Source organism: Marmota monax, unplaced genomic scaffold (assembly GCF_021218885.2).
Source record: "Marmota monax isolate L192 unplaced genomic scaffold, Marmota_monax_Labrador192_F-V1.1 WCK01_AAM20220418_F8-fsc00019, whole genome shotgun sequence".
Taxonomy (NCBI): Eukaryota; Metazoa; Chordata; class Mammalia; order Rodentia; family Sciuridae; genus Marmota; species Marmota monax.
The window spans coordinates 11,164,762-11,185,871 of record NW_026695242.1 but is presented as its reverse complement, the minus strand read 5'-3'; the positions used below and the strand labels follow the sequence as shown (position 1 = coordinate 11,185,871).

General features: G+C 31.0%; 2 protein-coding genes across 5 annotated transcripts in view; one reads left to right on the top strand and one right to left on the bottom strand.

The window, feature by feature from the left end:
* Positions 1–16,582, top strand: part of Lrrtm3 (leucine rich repeat transmembrane neuronal 3) — a 170,964-nt gene extending 154,382 nt beyond the window's left edge. The window contains exon 3 of the mRNA XM_046419855.2: positions 7,006–16,582. Within this exon, the coding sequence (XP_046275811.1) occupies positions 7,006–7,215 (210 nt within the window). The 3' untranslated portion in view covers positions 7,216–16,582. The remainder of the gene's footprint in view (positions 1–7,005) is intronic.
* Positions 1–21,110, bottom strand: part of Ctnna3 (catenin alpha 3) — a 1,743,363-nt gene that overhangs the window by 1,142,158 nt on the left and 580,095 nt on the right. The window lies entirely within an intron of this gene.

Sequence of the window (21,110 nt, the reverse complement as noted above, 5' to 3'; positions counted from 1 at the left end):
TAGATGGAATGAGGGGACTACTAAGGTACAAATTTGTAAAGACACATAAAACTGCTAAAGTCCAGAATTCTATTTTTATTCTAAATACATTTTGTTATAAGAACTATGACCTTTCAAATGGAACTCTTAATTTATTTTTTCTCTCTGTGTTTTAACCCTGGGGGAATTAACTATATAATGTACTTTTCACACAAAAAGCACTAGTAGAATTATTATGTTTCTACAAACAATGTTTTCTTTCACCTTTTTCTCAAACTACAGACACTTGAAATTTTTCAAATTCAAGTTCCTGCCTTATTTATTACTCTGTACTTGTGATCCCAGAAAGGTAACTTAGCTCTGCAGAAAATACCAAAAGTTAATATTAAGTCTTGAATTACATCTAAGAATTTTAAAATACTTTAAAGAATTTTCAAGTTAGCCTTTTTAAATGTTTTTAACATAGATAACATCAATTCGGCCTCTTAAGTTCTTCTTGAAAATGTTTTTTAAATAATTTACTCATAGAATCAAGATAATTAAAATTAATGATCCAAGTGTCTATTGTACACACACCAATTAACCATTAGAATGCTAAAGTTTTCTAGGAGATAGATTGCTCTTCAAACAAATAAATCAGTTTCAAAGTAAAACATATTATCTCTGTGGGAGAGTCTATAAAAGTAAATATTGAATCACTTCCCAGAAGTGTTGACTTTCACCAATAAATCAGGAAAATAACAACATTACTTTCAAACAAAAAAAAATGTCTATTTCATTTTATACCCACGGAGGATGAATAGTATAGTTAGTAGAATCAGCCAATCAGCACACAACACATATGTGTGGATATTGATGTCCTTATACACAAAAACACTATAATTATTCTCTAGCCCACCATGCCTCACACGTGAGAGACCCTAGGTTTGATCCTCAGCACCACATAAAAATAAATAAACAAAATAAAGATATGGTATCCATGTATAATTTAAACATTTTTTAAAAAGATAATAAAAAAGAAAAAAAAACACAAAAATCCTTTCAACAATGGAGAGAAGTAGAATTCTTACTAGATAATATTTGGCCTTAGATAAATGCTAGATTTATCTGTGAAATGGGGGGACATCATGGCATTCTTTTCAAAGATAATTAGTAGTATGAGTATTTATACTTACTAAAAACTATATCCAGAAATAACATATGCTTGAGGAACTGCTAGCCAACTAATTCAATATGAGAAATACACATACAGGTTCATATATATACACATATTTTATAAATATATATAGATATTATTATTTATACAGTGAATATAAGGTTAATAATTGCTTTTATTTAATCACAAATTGGAAACTTTAAAAAACTATTCTTTCCCTTTATAATCATATACTTAGCTTAAACATTATATATGAATGGGGAAAATCATTAATACTTGGTTATTTTTATTTAACTATAATTTTTATAAGAAAGGTACATATTATTGATGTTGAAACACCTACTGAAAAACTAGTACTAGCAAATGTCATTGACATCAAGATATTACTAGTTAAGCATATCAAAATTTTTCCCAAGAGAATTTTCCTAAGTAATGGGTCAGCTACTACCTCTTATAATTAGAATAGCATATACTGATTTCTTAGCTCAAATGCTTATGATAATGCATTAAAATGTGTCAAATGATAATGTTTTCTAGAGAGCAAGTTTCCACATTCCTGAAACTGTATGAGTTATGCTTCAAGAATAATTATCTCACCTGGAAAACAGTGACTTAGAATTAAAGGAAGCCATGAGTAATTATATGTAAAAGTTTATCAGGTAAAAGAACACTGAAAGAAACTGTTCTCTCTCAGAAAGACAGGACAAGAGGATTCTATGAATACTTTAAATAGAAGATTCTAAAGAAAGGTCTGGGAAGAAAGAGAAAGAAAGGGGGGCTCTCACACAAATAGAAGGAAGACAAAGAGGTGAAGATGAGGAGTGAGAGGAAGGGAAGAGAGAATGGCAAGGGGGAGTACTGGGGAATGAAATCTATCAAGTATGCTAGGTCCATGTATATGTACAAATACACCAAAGTGAACCACACACACACACATACACATACACACACACATGTATGTGTATATACACACACACACACACACACATATAAAATAGACTAGTTAAAATAATAATAACAATAAAGGGAGATCACTCGCATAAGGCAAGCAGATCTGGGGAAGAAAAATGGGAAGGGAAAGTACTGAGAAATGAGATTGATCAAACCATATTATGTACCTGTATCTATATGGCACAATGAATTCCACTCTTATGTATAATTACAATATACCAATTTTTAAAAAAGAGTCTTAAAATAAAAAGTTTTGGGGAGGCAGTAGCCTTATTAGGTTTAAATCTCCTACTGCCCCTTCTGGAACCAATCTAATCATTTTAGGCACATAGGGTCACTGCTTATTTTCTTTACGAAGTTATATTGTCCAAATTGGAATAATAAGCAGAAACTAGGACTGTATTGTTGAACACCTTAACCATATTGAAAAGCATATAATAGATCAATTTAAAAATAGAGGGGGAGAGAGAGAGACAAAGGAAGGGAGGCTGGGGTGTGGGAAAGAGAACAGGTTAGTTTAAAAAGAGAAAAGAAAACCAAGGCCACTTGGTTATCTGAACAAGAGGATGCTGTGTTTGCTGTGGCTTAGTAACAGGTAGAATTTACATGGACTGCATCTAAGCTTCACACAGCATTTAATACCAACTGGTAGTCTCTCCATCTCTACCCAGCCATCAGTCACATTGTTGTGCAAGGATATGTCCTCCCAATAGAATCCAAAAAAAAAATTGCTGGATTCACAGTAATTGCCCAAAACTCTGCATCAATTTTTTTTCTGATGTGAAATATATCATATGCAAATTTTAATATTCAAATATTTAAGATAGTTTATTTGAAATATAAACAGTTTTCCTTCTATTCAAATTGTTTTTCAAATAATGGAAATATCACAAATTGTCATCTGCAGTGTTTCCAAACAAGTAACTATAATTTGAAAGGAGCAGATAAATTTCCTTTTATGGTAAGAACCAAAATAAAGCTCTCATACAGTACTGCAACTTGGGGTAGCAAGTGGTGTGTTATTACTTGAGGAGGAATAATTTGCACATGTTATATTTGACTTTCTACTTTAATTGCTTTATTTAAGAATCTAATACCCCACATTGAGAAAGTACTAAATATTTATTATGATATTGATATGGAGAAAGAAAGTCATTACAAAAGTACATGTAATATGTTTATGAGGAAAAAATTTTCTGACAAAAATATAATTTTTCATTATATTTAGAGCCAAAAAATTCCTCCCCACATAAATTTATATATCATATTTTCATTTACATTTATTATATTTAGGATTTATTACTTTGTATATACTCAATTGTAAAACCAAACTACAATGCTTACAATTACATACAAATTTATATTACAGGAATATTCTAATATAATAATTATTTCAAAGAGTGTAGTCTTTTGGTAAAAGTTTCATCTTATTAATAAACAAACTAGATCTTAAATTTAAATTAAATTTATTTGTACACTACATATTTTGATATATGTTGTAGCAATCATACCTAAATTCAATATATGGTGAATTATCATGTATGGTAACTTGTAGGAAGAAATTATAATTTAAAAGAAAATCACTGATCTTATTCTATGTGTAAAACACTTGGTTCATTCATTAGTATTTGGTTTATACATATTGCTTATCATAGTGTCACATGTGCAGATTTAATAGATTTTCATTCAGCAGATTAGTCACTAAAGAATAAACCTGCCATTCACATCTATATAAAATACTTAAAAATAAGAAACTAGGAAAGAAATTACTTGTATAAACCCAACAAAATACTCTGTGAAAATTATCTTACCATTCCAATAAAATTGCCAATGAAAAAGTATCATAATTCAGCAAACTTATCTGAGCTCGATTTTAAAAATCTGTAAATGTTAATATGTGTGTATACATATGCTATATTACATATATATTTACAGGTACGTATATTATATTTATAAATAGCTTCTATAGACAACATAAATCTGTTATAGTTATCAAATGTATCAACAAAATTTGTGTTTCTCATACCTTAATAGAATGGTTTTGAAATCATTAGCAATTACTATATAGATGACACATATACATGTATACAATATCATGTACTCCTATAAATGCACATTTGTATCTATCAAATGCTAGCTCCTATATTTTCAAAATAATTTTAAGTCAACTTTAAAAAATCCATGCTCTATTCCCATATGGTTAGCTGTCAAATTCTACTTACTAATCACCTTTCTGTTATTTTTTGATAGTAACTATCATCAACTGTTAAGATGTACTTTCAAACGAGAGAAAAAATACATGTTAAACATCTATACTGCTTGTAAGTACTGTCCCAATTTTGGAAAGAGCAAAATGTCAAAAAAAAAAGTGAAAAATATATTGAAACAATATAGGCATGAGTATGGTGTTTCCAAATAAGACATATTCAACAAGAAGAAATCCTCTAAAGAAAATATGTGAGATTTTTTTTAGTAGACATTCATAGCAAACTGTTTAATTGATATGGTTCAAATTAGGACTTATGCTCTGTGTATCAGCAGCCTCTAGATATTAAATCAAGCAAGAAATTATGTGTATACAAACAACAGAAGAAAGTATCTTGGCATATTATTTTTCAGAAATTGTGACGATAGAAATTATAAATCATTCACAGTAGAGTTAATTCCAAGAAAGCCAGAAAAGATTTAGCATGTGTTATGTAAAATTTTCTATGACAAATAAGAACAAGTATATAAAACCCTACAAATATATGACCCAAAACACATTGCAGAGCATTGATTTCCCAGAGGCCAATGTAAAACTCATGTGCCCAGCTATGTTTATTCTCTCCTATAATTGAAATCCATTCATGCTGCACAATTGCTTTTACATGATAAAATATCTTAGTTATTACATCTGTAACAATAGAGATTCTTATTTATTTTAAATGGAAGTATTCTATTTTACTATTAAGTATTACCTTTATGATTTCTCAATTGTCTTGACCATCTTTAAATTGCTATAATGTATTTTATTCACATATCAGACAAGTTTATGCTTCAAATTTTAAAATTCTACATAAATAGAAAAATTACTCAGGAATTTCATTTGGTGAACTGCATTACACTTTTGTTTCCAAGGACTTTTGATACATTGATATACATTTATTAAATAGATAATCTCAATATAAGGGAATATTTATACTGAAGAGAAAGTAAGGAAATAGTTTCTCAAGCAATTTTATTGAAGGAGAAATAAGTGTGGCTGAAAGGGTAGGAATGAAAAGAGAAGAAGCTGAGGGTTCTAATCATGGAGAAGAAGGAAGGGGGAATAAAGAAGCAATTAATAAAAGAATAGAACCTAGACATTCTATTTTCCTTAGTTTTGTGCTCTAATCTCAATTGAGATCAGAAGGGAAATATAGTTAGATGTGCTCAAACAGAAATGCATTTTATTCATTCACTCAACAAGTTTTCATTAAAGGAAATCCAATAACATGAATTAGTAATTAGGATATTGTATTAGTTCATTTTCTGTTGCCAGTAATACAGTACCACAGACTGGATGAATCATGAAGAAAAGAAGTCTAGTTTGGCTCAGGGTTCTGAAGGTGTAAGATTGAGGTCTCTCACCTGGTGATGGCCATCTTGCTGCCAGAATCCCATGGAAGCACAAGGCATCACACAGCAAGAGACTGGGAACATGTATATGTATATATGTGTCTTCTCACTCCCTCATTTTATGAAGTCACTGGGATTCAATCCTGCAGGCTCCACCCTGATGAGTTTATCTAAACCTAATCAACTTCTCAAAGCCCCACCTCTAAATACCATAGTCAGATTAAGTTTCCACCCATTTAATACATCAACATATGAGGTCTTGGAGGACGTGCAAACAATATCTAAACTAAGATGGATATTAAATCAAGATCAGGTTGAAGGTTCCTCAAAGTTACTTACTTTTTAGGAGAAGCATTTATGTTATTGGAGAAAAAATGGGAATGATCTATAGACTTTGACAACTAATTACATCTAAGACTACCTGTTGTTTGTAATGTGTCTCCCTTCTGCTCACAATAGTCATTTGTGACTTTTTTCCTTCACATCCTTATATCTTGCTTTCTTTTATTAGCAATGGAGTCAGTTCCTCACCTGTTCTACTGGTTCTTTCAAACCAGCATCATCTTTTGATGATTTTTAGACCTTTACAGAGGAGTTTTCAATTTTCCTTGGGAGTTCTTACAGTTCCATATTTGAATACATTAACTAAAGTATAGCATTAATGTTTCAAGGAATCTTTGTGATGAAAGTTATGGATAAGAATAGCCAGAATGACTTAACTAGAAAATTCTCCTCTGCAATGGTTCTCAAAGTGTAGTATGTGGATTAACAGCACCCATTTCATATGGTAACTTGTATGAAAATGCCCTATCCGAAACCTTTTGGGGACAATGGAATAGGTAATTGAAGAAGAGGGAGGTGATGTTCATGCATGCTAAAGTTTGAGAGTCACTGTTTTTTGTTCGTTTGTTTTGTTTTGTTTGTTTGTTTGCATCCTAATATCAGAGGTAACCAAATAATAGCTTTCTTAGTTCCAAAACCACAGATTTACCCCAAGTAGGGGAAGCATTTTTTTTTTTACTTCTCTGATGCAGGAGCTTTTTAATTCATTTTTATATCTACTTATACTGCTATTTATTTATCTGAATGTTCTTCAGTAGGACATTCAGATAACACTGAACAGCTTTACCCAGACATTAAAGCTGTTTCTGTGAGCTCAAAATATGAGAGGGAGGAGCATTAGGCAGGATAGTGCAGGGACACTAGAGCCACAGGTGTAACTGTAGAGGTTACTCAAGTCAGCACTTGAGTCTCCATATCTTGCCCCTCACGTTGTCTGTCTCTTTATAACTGACTTTTCTCATGTCATTTTTCCCCAGATACCTTTATCTATGAATGTGTCAACCTTTCTGGCATACGACCAGCCCACAATAAGTTATTGTGGGGTGCATCATGAGCTTCTCTCTCATAAATCCTTTGAAACGAATGCACAGGAAGATACGATGGAAACACACCTAGAGACTGAGCTGGACCTGAGCACAATCACAACAGCTGGCCGAATCAGTGACCATAAACAGCCACTGGCTTAACTGAGCTGACTGGTGGCCAAGGGTTGCTACCAAACTTTGTAACCTCAAGGACAAAATGAGGAAGATCTGTTCATTGTGACTCTGAAAAACAAAACAAAACAAAAATCCCCTGTTCAAATAAAACAAAAATCAAGATTGATTCATGAAATAAAGAAGACATGAATTGTTTCAAGTCTACACTTTGTAATTAGCTAAGTTGTGCAGTATTTTTTTGACTTAAAGAGTATGACCCTGAAAAAAAAAAAGAATCGATTTTTCAAAACTCATCCTACCTACGTGTAAAAACTGTACAGAGCTAATGTATTTTTCATATTGTAAAGTTTCAATTATAGAAACAACTGGTATGTACAGTACCATAATTTAATTACATTTTACTTTACAAACTTTACACATTTCAGTTTCTAAAATTTTAAATTAACAAAAATTATTTCTTGTGTTATTCAAAGTTACTCAGTTTTGTAGGGACTGTTTTGTTACTGCTTTTGTGCCCAGAAACCTTGACTCTAAAATTCTGTGCTGTGCAAAATATGCACGATTTTTATCATGCTTACTGCGTAGAATTTTATCTACTTGTTCCAGAAATAATACATTAACCAAAAAGGATTTAATTGTTCAGACTTGTAAGAGGTTCTTCAATTACATAGACAGGTTTTTCTTATAAATGAAAAAAAAAAATCAAAAGATTTTTTTAACAGTTCTTCTCAGATTTAACTGTTGCCTTGAATTACAGCCTAGTTTCTAAGCAGTGAAATGTAATGATAAAGAGGGATATTTTAACAACATATTTCCGAATGAATGACTCATTATTTCATTCTTTTGAGTAACCATTGTTAAGGGTTGGGGGGAGAAGTATGGACAAGACATCACTGGGAAACAAAGGCCGTAACCACAGCAACAGACTTTGATACACTTAAAAGGTGCAGCTGCCAGTGACAAAGAAAAACTTTTGTTACATCTCATTATTTTCAGGCCAAGGTGGGAGGAATAGAGCATAATAACTGTACAGTAGCAATTTTTCTTCTAATTAACCCAAAGCGGTTTACCTAAAAATAACCATCAAGTCAGTGCAAAATGTGCCTGGTTCTTAAGACAACTTTTCATTTAGAACTCTGAGACTATTTTGGGAACTTCTCAAAGGAAAAATATGAAATTTTTGTCATTGTGTGCTACATCCACTGCTCCTGAGGGACAACTTTAAACATCTATAATTCATTCAATATAGAAGTGAGCCATGGTGGAGAAATGTATCACTCAATTAGATTATAAACATCCATATTATGTTCCAAATTGTTTACATTGTCCTCCATAATGGAATTCACCTCCAAATTATCTGAAAAATAACTGGGAGTAATTGAATATCAACCCAGGTCCTATATTGATTATGCAACTGTGTTATAAATACAAATCAAATTAAGAAAACCTGACATTTCAGAGGCTGGAATGATCAACTTGTTTCTGTTGTTTACCTGACACGGATTATTGTTTGACAACATTGTTACTATGAAAATCACACATTCTTTTTGGTGTTTGAGTATTTTTTAAAAAAATATAAAACTGCAAGTTTCAATTACTGTTGCACTAGAACAAATGCTTTTTTATATTGTAATTTTATATTTATGATGTCAAAAATAGATTGAATATATGTCAGTGTAACAGGGGTCAAATACAATCAAAGCAACAAAGAAAATAATTAGAAGCATCAATGTCAAATTTAATTTTTTATCTTTTCCAAAGAAATCATATCTACAAAATCTAGTTTTATGCAGGTTATCACAACAAATTGAAGAGCAACTTCAAGAAAAATAAACTTAAAATTGTAGCGCAAAATTTTTTTTGCAAATACACAAAATCAAAGAAAAAAGGGATGTAAAGGTTTGAAGAAATAAACTATTAATTTAAATGTAACTAAATGTGAAACCCCTGATATTTAGCATATCAGATTTTGTAATATATTTTGCATAAATTATTTGTTAATCAAAATTTTGTCATTCTAAGCCCAAATTAAGCTTTATTTTTTTCCAATATCTAACTTCCTTACATTGTATTGTTTTGAGCATTCTTAATCCCCTATGCTGAGACTTGGCTTTGCACAAAATTTATAGAGGGCTACAAATCTCTTATTTGTGGGACTGAAATCAAATGCAAAATTTTATTTATTATGTAAATCAAAATGTCATCTGCCAAGTTGTTCATTAGAAGTTGTCCTTGCAAAGATCCAAAAGAAAGAATTAGTTTGTGTAAATAAGCACTTCAAGTCTATTTTCAGACAGTTTCAAATTGATAAATGACTTAGAAATTTTAAGGTTCCAAGGAGCCTTACAAATGTATGCTTTTATTTCCTGAAACAAACCATTTTCTTAAACATTTAATTTCACCTAAAGTAAGCAACTATAAATAAATCAATTTGGGATGACAGCTCTGAGCATCCAAGTTCCTAAGCTACAGTTAAAGGCAAATAACTAAAATTTTAAGACTTCTCATATTTGAAATTAAAAGGGTCTTTAAAAAGAAAAGAAAAAAAAAGATGTTGGGTTATTTGCTTCATGTTTATTGTGCCATGGAAGAGGGAGGGGGGAATGGTAAACACCTGCTAGAATAGATGGTGTCTGGAATCTTTATCCCTTTGCAATTGTGTTAGTTTCTGTCTAAAATTTTAATTCTAAACTATCTTTTTCACCATTTGATAATTTCCCATTTCCTCCAAGTACCTGCCCTTCCCATTGATGTCTCCATTCCTATCTATTGCTCAATCATTTAAATAACTAAAATCTGTTTACCTGTGTTTGGAGTTGAAAAATGGAGAGTTTGACCCAGTGTGATTACAAAAACAGCAACAGCTGCAGTAAACAATAAAGTTTTGCTGTGTTTTGAGGTTTCCAAACCACACAAACCTTCTCATTTTGTCTTCATATCAACCCTATGAAGACACATTAATCTCAAAGAAATTGAGTCCTCACCCATGAACACTGGGCTAATCACTGATGTACTTTAACCATTCTCAAACTTCACAGGCTATTAGTCTTTCATTAAACTGAAAGCTTTCTCTCTCTGATTAGTGCTGACAACATCCAAGATAGTGAATAGAATAAAAGAAAAAAAAAGTTTGACATGTTGTTTAATAATCTCTACTTTAACTCAGTTCCTTCAGTTTGTATAATACATGAGCTAAATGAACTCTTTCTGGTCTCTCACGCTAAAATTCTATAGCAAGTCACATATCTCAATATATAAGATCATTTATAAATATGTAGAACAGTGACTCCCAAATGTGGATGTAGGTAGTCCCCAAGGTGCAGACAAAAATTCAAGAAGCACAGGGAGAGAAACTAAAAACCGTCTAAATTGAGATTGTGTGGGTAGATGTAAAAAAGATCCATAACACAAGGTTGAACACATACACATGTTGAACACACGTTCAACTAAACACGTGTTTGATTCAGAGTTGATAGGGAAGACTGTATGTTTTTTCTTCTTTTGTTTTGGCAAGATTCTTTTTGAAACAAAATTTTAAAAAACTGTCATAATAGAAAACAAATTTCTCTATTTTCTTTCCAATACAAATGAAATATAACTTATCCAAACTAATGCATAGATGCTAAAACCTGTGTTAACATGCAAATATTTTACTAATCTTTTCATTTTTGTCAAGTCTCTATTCCTACTCCCTCTTTCAAGTTCTAGAAAAACATACTAATTTTTAACATAAATTATATTTTTGGAAGCAAAGAAAACTATTCCAAATTTAACACTCAAGACAAATGACATAACCCAATTTGAACTCAGATCTGATTACATAAACTGCTTAGAAACAGTAAAATCTTTTTACAAAAATACTTTCTAAAATAAAACCTCTATTTATAAAAGTAAAAATACATTTGTTTTCAAATGCTCCTGACTGGAAGACAATATTATCTCTTAAAGTAAAGATTCAAAATAAATAAAGAAACAGAAAGCATGAAAACAGATACCTGGTGTGAACTGTGAGAAAGCTGGTAGAAAGAAAATCAGATATTATGAGTAAATGACAGCAAGTTAAGGGAGAGATAATAGAACTGGCAGAAATTTGGTCTCAGAGAGAAATTGAGAAATCTCCAAAGCAGATATAATAATATAGTTCTTAACAGTTTATCATAGGGGTAGTAGTTTAACAATCTCTTAATGTGTTAAAAAAAAATCTCAAGATCCTGATGAGTTTGTTTTGTAGCAAAAAATCAGAGGATGAATTGGTCTTGTAGCAAAAACTTCTTCTACCCCATTTACCTCCTCAACTTGCCATAGCTGTCCCTAAAAAGAGAGTAGCCAAGGAACAATACTTTCAAAATTCTGATTTAACTACAATCAGTAATGACAATCAGTAATGGTGCTTCATTTTACTGCAATGGAGAAGAAACTTGAAATTTTAAAAACAAATACCAGAGTAGTGATGGGTCATTTTTAAAGGTTTTCCATGGCAAACCATTAGATTTTATTATAAGATAGAAGTAGACTTATATTTACTGAATTCATCTGGATTAATGGAGAAAATAGTTTTAAGACAACATGGATAAAGCAAACGGGTGTTTCCCCCCCCCCATTTATTTGTTTAAGCTTTTATCATCCATCATATCCTTGAAGTTATTATTAAGAGGTTGAGATTACCTTAAGTGCCATGAAAAAATACTAGATTTACTGAATTAGAATCTCTGAGATAATACCCCAAATATGAATTGCTAACACATTACTCAGGTGATACCAATGCATGCTAAGTTTATAATAATATTGCTTAAATAAGGATTTACTTTTCCAAACCAAGTCATTCTAGTGCTTTTTGTCCTAACATGAAAGAATTAATCCTTGTTCCTTTACTATACCAATGTGAATATGGGGTTCTAAGCCTAGCTGAACATTTTTCTTGACTAGAGGACTACAAAACAAAGGAAAACTATACATACAATGCCCAGGTTATTTTCTGACAAACTGTTGTTTAAAGATTGTGCTCCCCAGTAACTCCTTGAACAATCGTATTTGAAAACAGCCTTCAAATAGGCAAGTTACTTCCTTGGATAGTCATAGAACAGCCTAAGAGCTGGAGGAGACAGGAAAGAATTAAGCTATGATGTCAGGCACTTTGCTTTCCTCATCTCATTTTTAACCCATCTTAGTAAAGTGGTATAATCATCACTTCAAAGAAGAGGAAAATAAGAATCATGGTTGTAAGCAACTTACCAATGTTCATAAAGTGGAATTGAGGATTCAAATCCAGATTTACCAGATGCTAAAGGTATATTATTACCACCCCACAGCACATTTTCAAAAGTGAGAAAAGATCATAATCAATATAACTCAGCTCATGGTTTTAATGGAGGGAGTGGAGACAGGAGAAAAAGAATATGCATTCATATTTATAAATGGAAAAATTACAAAAATTTCATACTATGTAGAGAATTCCTTCAAAATCCCAAATTTATATCTTAATGAAAAGAAAGATCATTAGTCTCTTTTTTATACACTGTTTCCTAAAAAGAGTGAACATTTGAAAGAAAGCCCTGCAAACAATAAATGTTCATTAATTATTTTCATTTATAATCATTCAGCCTCTTTTAAACTTACAACTTAAAATATAAGTAACTATCTATAATATAATCTTCAACTGGTCAAAAGGGGGTCAGCAACTGAAGCAAAAATTATATGAATGGTCAATTAAGTCACTAAGTAAAAATGACTAAGTGAAGAAAAACACTAATAATATACAGTCACACACTGTCAATCAGCAAAAAATATGTCATGGGTTGCAGAATGATTCTATATGGCAATATTTTGGGGGAGCATTGTTACTTTCACAAATTATGTCTAGAAGCATACCACATAAATAAGGCAGGAAGATAACCTTTATGAAACAATGCAAACTCTGCTTGTTCTACTCAAAACATATTATTATTATTTAAATTTTAAAAATACATATCATTTTCTTGTTAGGGTACTATAACTTTTTTATCATTATGTGAAGATGGCAAAATAAAATACATTTTTAAAACTTGTTTTTAAACTCCATCTTCAAATAAATTTTCTTCAGTCTCAATTGTTCACAAATGATTCTTAAATTGACTCTCAACTGTTATTGTCTCCAAGAGCTTTTTTATTAAACCACTGTGCTGTCTCTTTTATTTCTCCCTGAACCTGCACAAATTTCAATAATGTCAAGAACAATTACATTAACATTATATTCCACCACTATCTGAACATGAAGTGTACATGTGAAACAACTTTTATTTATAATACATACAGGATTTCAAGTCAGTAAAAATTTCTGTGAGTCAAGCCTACTAAAAATAATCACTAATGTAAATGTGATAAACTAGGCCATACATTTAAAACAATAAATCTAGCAAAGCAATAATTCTAACACCATGAATCTAATTTCACTACATCTACTCATCCTGGCACAATGGAAAATTTTACCTGAAATAGCTAGAATAATTTTGATTCTGAATAATAAAGATGGTCCTGATATCTGGGTTGAAGATTTGGTGAAACACAATGAAGAGGACAAAACACATACCAAGAGGTAAGTGATGGAAATGTGATTTAGTATTACTGGATAATCTGAAAGTAATTGTTAAAACTAAGACTCAAATTTTAGAATAACATTTGTGTTATCAAATGTAATCAGTAAAGGTCAGCATGGACATTAGATAGGTAAGAGCAAATGTATATTTGTGATAGTAATATGTATGAGATAAATGATATATAAATACACAGATAGTTTTGATTATCCCAAAGAGAGAATATTAAGAATAAAAATTAGTTCAAGAACTATCACTGTTAAAAGTCAGAAATAATTTAAAACTAAATGCAAAATGATATTTTCAAGGTTGAATTTGAAATAGCCCCCAAATTATAAACCCCCAAATTTTGCTTCATCTATATAAGTAAATTACATTAATTCATACACATCTAGTAAAAAATCCCAAAATCAAGAAATGAATTGTAATTTTACATATACTCCATTTGTTCTTCCTGCTTTACATAAATATTTGCTTTTAATTACAGATGGATAAATATAGTATCCTAAGCAGTCTGATAAGAACATGATGAAAAGTTGGTCTCTGTTGTCATTCTGCTCTGCCATAAGGCAATTATCAAGGAGGAATATCCACCACAGTGGGGAGCCAGGAAGTGGATTTTTTTTAGTCCTCTACAGCTGGTCTTGACCTAGGCACTTGTAATGCTCATTATCTCTTGGTCTTGCTTCATATTCATTTATTAAAAAAGGAAATTATTGCCTTGAGATAAGAGCCAAGCAGCTCATATTAGGTCAGACTATACTTACACCTTTATCTAGAAATCTAGATAAAGACATTAAATATCTCCACATGCTATCTGGAGAAAAACTTGAGATCCTTGTGATATCAACATTTTTTTTTCATCTTCGGATTTGATGGAATGTTAAGTTCAGTGTATGAGACATTCTTCAAAACTCCTTGCCAGCTTCTTCTTTAACAAACTTCAGATCTGAATTCTTCAACCTATACTATATTTACAAAAGGGTATTCCAGAATGACCCTTTGTATACTTACTTCATCATTTTGTGGAAGAACAATGTAAGGCTTGAATTGTAACATTTACTGACTCTTCCCTGCCTTTAACTCCACTTATGATATAAAATGTGTGAGTTTGATATGGTGTTTTGGTAATACCATAAAACAATTGGAAAAAGAATCTTCTACCAGATAACCCTTTATGTAATAGAAAACAGGTAGTTTAAGGTCACTTCTTGTTAACTTATCTGATAGTTTCCAGATAAACTAAGTGCATGCCTTCTTGCAGCTGAGAATATAAATATCATTTTCCATAATTAAAACATGGTTTTGTTGTCCTACAATTTCACTGAGGACAGACTTCATACATCTGATTGTCTTCTGTAATTGCCACCATAGGATTATATATTTAATTATTTCCAGAAACACTGACTTGATAACAATCACTTTAATATAGAATTATAACAACTAACACTGAATGCTTACTTTTCCAAGTAATTGACACACATTAATTATTGAAGTGAGTACTATTGTTTTCCCCTTAAAAAGATAAAGAAACGGATGCAGAAAGTAATTATATAACATAAAGCTAGTAAATTGTGGAACAAGGATTCAAAATCAAGTGATGGGTATACTGACAAACTGACCCCTACTAACTGTGCATTAAATGCCCCCTGTTAGATCCCAACCTTGAATTTTAAAGTTTATTCATTTAAGGCAATAACTTAAGACATCATAAATATAATGGTTAGAGTTTACAGTATACCTAATATATTCTTCGTAGAAAGTAAGAATTTTTAAGTCCCTGTCCCCAAGAGGCTTTCAATCTTCACAGAGAGAAAAGACATCCACAAAAACAAAAATTCTAATAGACACATTTAATACCTGTAAACAGCAATTATGAGAAAATAAAATCAAATTTCCTAGGGAGTTGAGGATATCTCAGGGCAAAAATGGGAACAGAGATAGAACTTGAGACTGGCAGTATTTAGATCACAAAATCAAGATGAAAGGGTAATGAAGAAGGAAAAGGAAGAATATATTTTCACTTATGAACATCTGTTATTCTGATAGTATTTGTCAGACCCATGCTTCTCTGGAAGAAAAATATCAGGCTTAATTTTTGTCTTGTTTCCCTAAAATTCCAAAGATAATTTTTTTTTCTGGCTGTAGCAAATCTTTTAGCTTTTTATATAGGTAAAATATTTTCTGCATTTTTCAAACTTTGTTTTTCTTATTAATCTTATTTTATCCATTGTGTTTTGTCTTTTTTTACAAGGTTGGGAAGCAAACAATATTGATTCTTTGTGGAAAATGTTGTAAACCAGTTTTAATAAAATGATCATAACCCATTTTAAAGATTGATCCAGGCAGCCCGATTAATTTAAAATAATTATGTGAATTAAACAACTTCTTAGAAGCTAATTACAGTCAAAGGATGTTTGGTATCAAGTAAAAGCATGTTACTGAAACTATTTGGTGTCATATTTAACACATGGCCTTTAGCTTTTTATTTTTTCAACCTTTTATTCTTGAGGTAAGTATTGGTGAATACTAATCAGAATTTTATTCTAATGTTTAAAAACAAAAGTTATTTTTGATTGATACATCTTACAAATAAACTAAAATATTACATGATTAAAGACCATGATCAAACTGTGTAGGTAACAGAAAAAAGACCAGCATTGGAACTCACATGTATTTTAATTAGACTAAACATATCAATATTTAACAATATGTAGAATCATTTTTGCCTTAAAATTACAGATAATTGTCTATAAAGCTATTATTTGAAAAGCACATTCAAATAGATTCACAAGTATTAATTTAGTGTCCTTTTTCTTTTATATAATGATGATTTTTTATAATATGTCACAATATTTAGGTGCTTTCAGTTCAATCAAGTATTTATTCATTTATTCAACTTATAATATGCCAAGGACTGTAATAGTAGACAAAAATGCTTAAAATTGAATAGATGTGATATTTCTAAAAGTGAAATCTGTGCATGATGTTGTAACATAAAGGAGAAAAAATGATTAATTTTGCAGAAATAAAACTAAAAATGATCTCAAAGACTAAATGTATTTGAGACCCAGTGTTCTAAAGTTTGCCAATCACATAACTCTTGCCTGTCCAGCAGGCCCCATCCCTGTCTCCTAATTAGAACTCTGAGATATTTGAAATTTCTACTACTATTAGCTCTGAAAACTATGAAATCTAAGTTTCTGAGTCTGGTGTTTTCTCCACATAGACTCAGTTTTTAAAGTTCAGAAAAAAAATTTTAATTACTACTTCCTACAAATTTATAAATTCAACCCTCAAATAAAAAATATTCAATTTAGTCATTCCATGATAAATACAGGTCATGTGCAATTTTATTTTGAAAAATAAATAAATAAAAAGTAATAAGTAAATAATATAATGGATTGTCAAGTTTTTGTTTTATTTTGTAAAATTCCACAAGCAAATTCTATACCAAATAGCCTATATTGCAGTTCTAACATCGGGCATATGTGAAAAAATGTGAAAGGGATGTATTAGCCTCTGCAATTTAAATTTTCAACATCTACTGGTTACACATAAGACTGTTATTACAGTGAATGAAAATTAGATTATATGTAGAGAGTATTTGTATTTTATTCCATTACCATTAAACGATTCATGAGGAAAGTGAAAAAATTGGTAAGGTGGCAAGTTCACTTAATATATAAATATTCCCAGTTATTCTACAGGTGTTTATTATTATTAACATTTTACTTTATTTTATTTTTTATTTTTTTGCAATTCTGGGGATTAAACCCAGGGCCTCTCTCATGCCAGGCAAGTACTGTATCACTGAATCACATCCCTGGCCCTTTTTACTTCTTTAAATAAGGGGTTTTTTTTCCCACTTAAGAAACACCTGTCTTTTAAAGATACCATTACTCCCAAAGGATTCCATTGTTTATTTGCCTTATGGTAATTTTTTGTTAAATACTAAAGAATGTGCCTTGCATTTAGTCAAGCCAAAATAGAATTAATGAATTCAATAACTAGATCAAGCCATCATTTTCAGATCTTCCTACATATGAAAATGAATATATTTTAATTTTAGAATTTAATAACATATCAATACTAACATGAAGAAAGCTCATCATGAATATTGCCATTTTACTGAATGCCAAGGGAATTCTGTCTAATGTTCTGAAATACTCTTGAGGATTATAGGGAGTATACAATATGGCAAAGGCAGCCAACAGAATTCCCAAATATGGAATGTTCACTGTATTTAAACAATTGTTTTTCAATCACACAGAAATTTTCACTCTAGATAGTTATCTACACTGTGGTCCATGCTATTTGAGTCCACAAAACTGAATTCATTATATTACAACTAGTTCTATTAAATACCTAAAATATCCTTATTGTTGCTTTGTTATTTTTGAAGTACTACACCATTGGGTCTCTAATTTATTACTAACTACAATATAAGTTTTAACAGCTTTTATGTTTTCAAGTTTTGCAATCATTCTTTTGAATCCCAATAAAGAGACACCAAAATCCAGTCTGGAAAACTACAATTAGTTTACAATAAAAATTAATGTGCTTTTCATTTTATGAGGCATTGGGGACTGCTAGGATTTGTGTGAAATACTGACATTTACATTAGTAAATGGAATAAAAGTGGAGCAGGATATACTGGTGATGGCAAATAACTGGACTATTGGACAGTCTCCAGGAAGACTTTGAGAAATGCTGTGAGCTCTCCATCTGCCTGTTGGAATTTCCACATTCACAGGTTATAATGCTGGCTTAAATACAAGCTTGGGTGATCTCTACCACTCATTTTCAGGTTTGTCATCCCCTCCCCCATTTACCAAGAACCTATGACAAGTTTTGGATTAAAATACGCATAATGAGACATTTTAAAATAGTGATCACAAGAAGACAGACAACATTTTATTACTATTCTTGATTTACCCATGGAATATTAGGTTTCCTATAAATTCATTCCTCCAAAAACCCTGCCTTAAAAACATTCAATGAAATAGAAAAGTACAAGAAACTAAGTAAAAGGGCAAAGATAAGCTAAAAATTAAATTGGGGCTAATACTGTACACATATAAAGAGGTAATTCCAAGGAGTTAAGACTTCACCTGAATAATTCATTATTCTTTTGAATTATGTAGGATAATATATCTTGAAATTCTCCATGCATTATGACAGGTCACAGGTGATATTGATGAGAGAGTAAGAAAAGAATATTTAATTTCTGGACCTAAAGAAATCACAAAAAAAGTAATACTTTACTCTGCTTACTTTATTTTTCTTCTCCATTTTTATGTTTTCTTCCTTCCTTCCTAAGTTTTATTTCACATATGACATACACATGTGGTAACACAATTAAGATGACAAGATTGGAAAAGGAAAGCTTACATTAATTTATCTTGTGATATGAATTGTCCAATTATACATTATTAAGTTCTATTAGCTCTCCAAAAAGCATAAATAAGCTTATATTTAACTCAGTACATATCTGTTCAAATTTTTCAAGGCAAATATTTATTTTTCTTCAATACACTGAATATCTCAAATATCTCAGAGCTTAAAAAAAATTCAGGTATGGCACAGAGGTTCTTTTTTTAGGAAGATCTTTTTGCCGAAGTCCCGCTGGGCAAATAACCTTGAGGTGACAAGCAACTTGAAGGTTGAAGCGGGAACTACTTTATTGAGAGTGAACTCAGCAGGAACTGAGCAAGAACTCAAAGTAGCGGGCACCCGAGGTAGCAGGAGCCGCTTCTCTGCAGGGAAGCAGAGGTATATATACTTAACTAATTACACACAGCTTAACTCAATTAACATCATCTAGATACAGCAGTCAGCCAATAAGGAATCCTCATCATCTTAATGGCTAGCTGGCTTTGCTTCACAAACCACTCCTCCTGGCAAAGTGCCAGGCGCCATCTTGACTTGATTTGCATCCCCAACATCTTTTGATGCTTTTCATAAAAGCAGTTCATTGCCCATAGCTTAGTTTTAGGACTTCCTGATTCCTTTGAATACTCAAAGACGTGGTTTTACATGACTGTATGTGTGACATTCTAAGAATGATCCAGTAGCTTGTTAATAAGAATTGCTTAAAAAAAACTTAAAATATCTGAAGTGTGTTTTTGTCAAATCATATGTGGCAGAAAGTTACCTACTGGAGTATGTTTATATATGGTTACTATAAAGAATGGAAGTATAAAAAGAAATCAACTATAGGACATTCCCACCTCTCTCCAGAGTCAAGGTATCCCAGACAACACACCAATCTCTTCAGAATATCAGTATGATTTTTTAATACATGGAAAGTGTCCATGCTATTCACCTATCACTGATCAAGAAATTTCCAAAAGGTAAGTTTCTTATCAAAACAAACCCTGAAGCTTCTAGTATTTAAGCTATTTCATTGTGGGAGGGAAAAAAATCATCATTTAGAAATAAGAGTACCAGTTAGTAATAAATTATGTACAAATCACTCCAGCACAGTATATTTCAATCCATTTCAGTATTTTTATTCTTCTAAAAAAAGTGTCAGAAATGAGGCATGAAAAGCTATTAACTGAATCATTCACATATTGAATAGATGTTGTTGTCAGTGTGTTCTTTCAATGGAAATAATGAACTGATTTATTTATAACTGGTAATTATGATAATATACCTTCATTTTCACTCACTTCAGTATATTATAGATAAGTTATAATTACATTATTTCATACCTGATCTAAAATCATATTTTTCCATAAAAAAAACTTCTTCTTCCCCAGGCTTTTTCTTAATATCAATTGTCATTTGACATGGGTTTAATTAAATTGTTTTAATTTAATTTAAACATTGTTTAAATTAAATTAAATTTAATTGTTTCCTTGTCTAATATTCCCTTTCAATTTTTCTGTCTTTTCCCTCAGTAGAATATAATCATACCTTAAATTTATGTAACTAGAGGATGAAATATGGACTTTATATCAATGCAGAATACATTTATATAATCAATATCAACTAAAATTTGTCATCACTCATTTGGTCAACTTTACCTTGTTTTCTTTCTAAGAAAGAGGTAAACAGAACAGGTAAAGAAAGATTACAGGTAAAGAAAGATTTGTACTTCAGAGAGAAGGACTTCTTAGGGTTAGGAATCAAGGCAAGAAAACTCCATCTCATTTTTAATTTTACAGCAGAAAGGAACATTTCCCTTGAACTTTTCATTTCTAACACTATAACCAATTTTATCTTTGGTAGACATTCAATGATTTTTCCATTTGCTACATAACACTGTACATATATTAGACTCTGTCTTCAATTTGTTCTCCAGTCTATATAAGAAAAAGTCTTTGAGAATTTACTTCTACATTT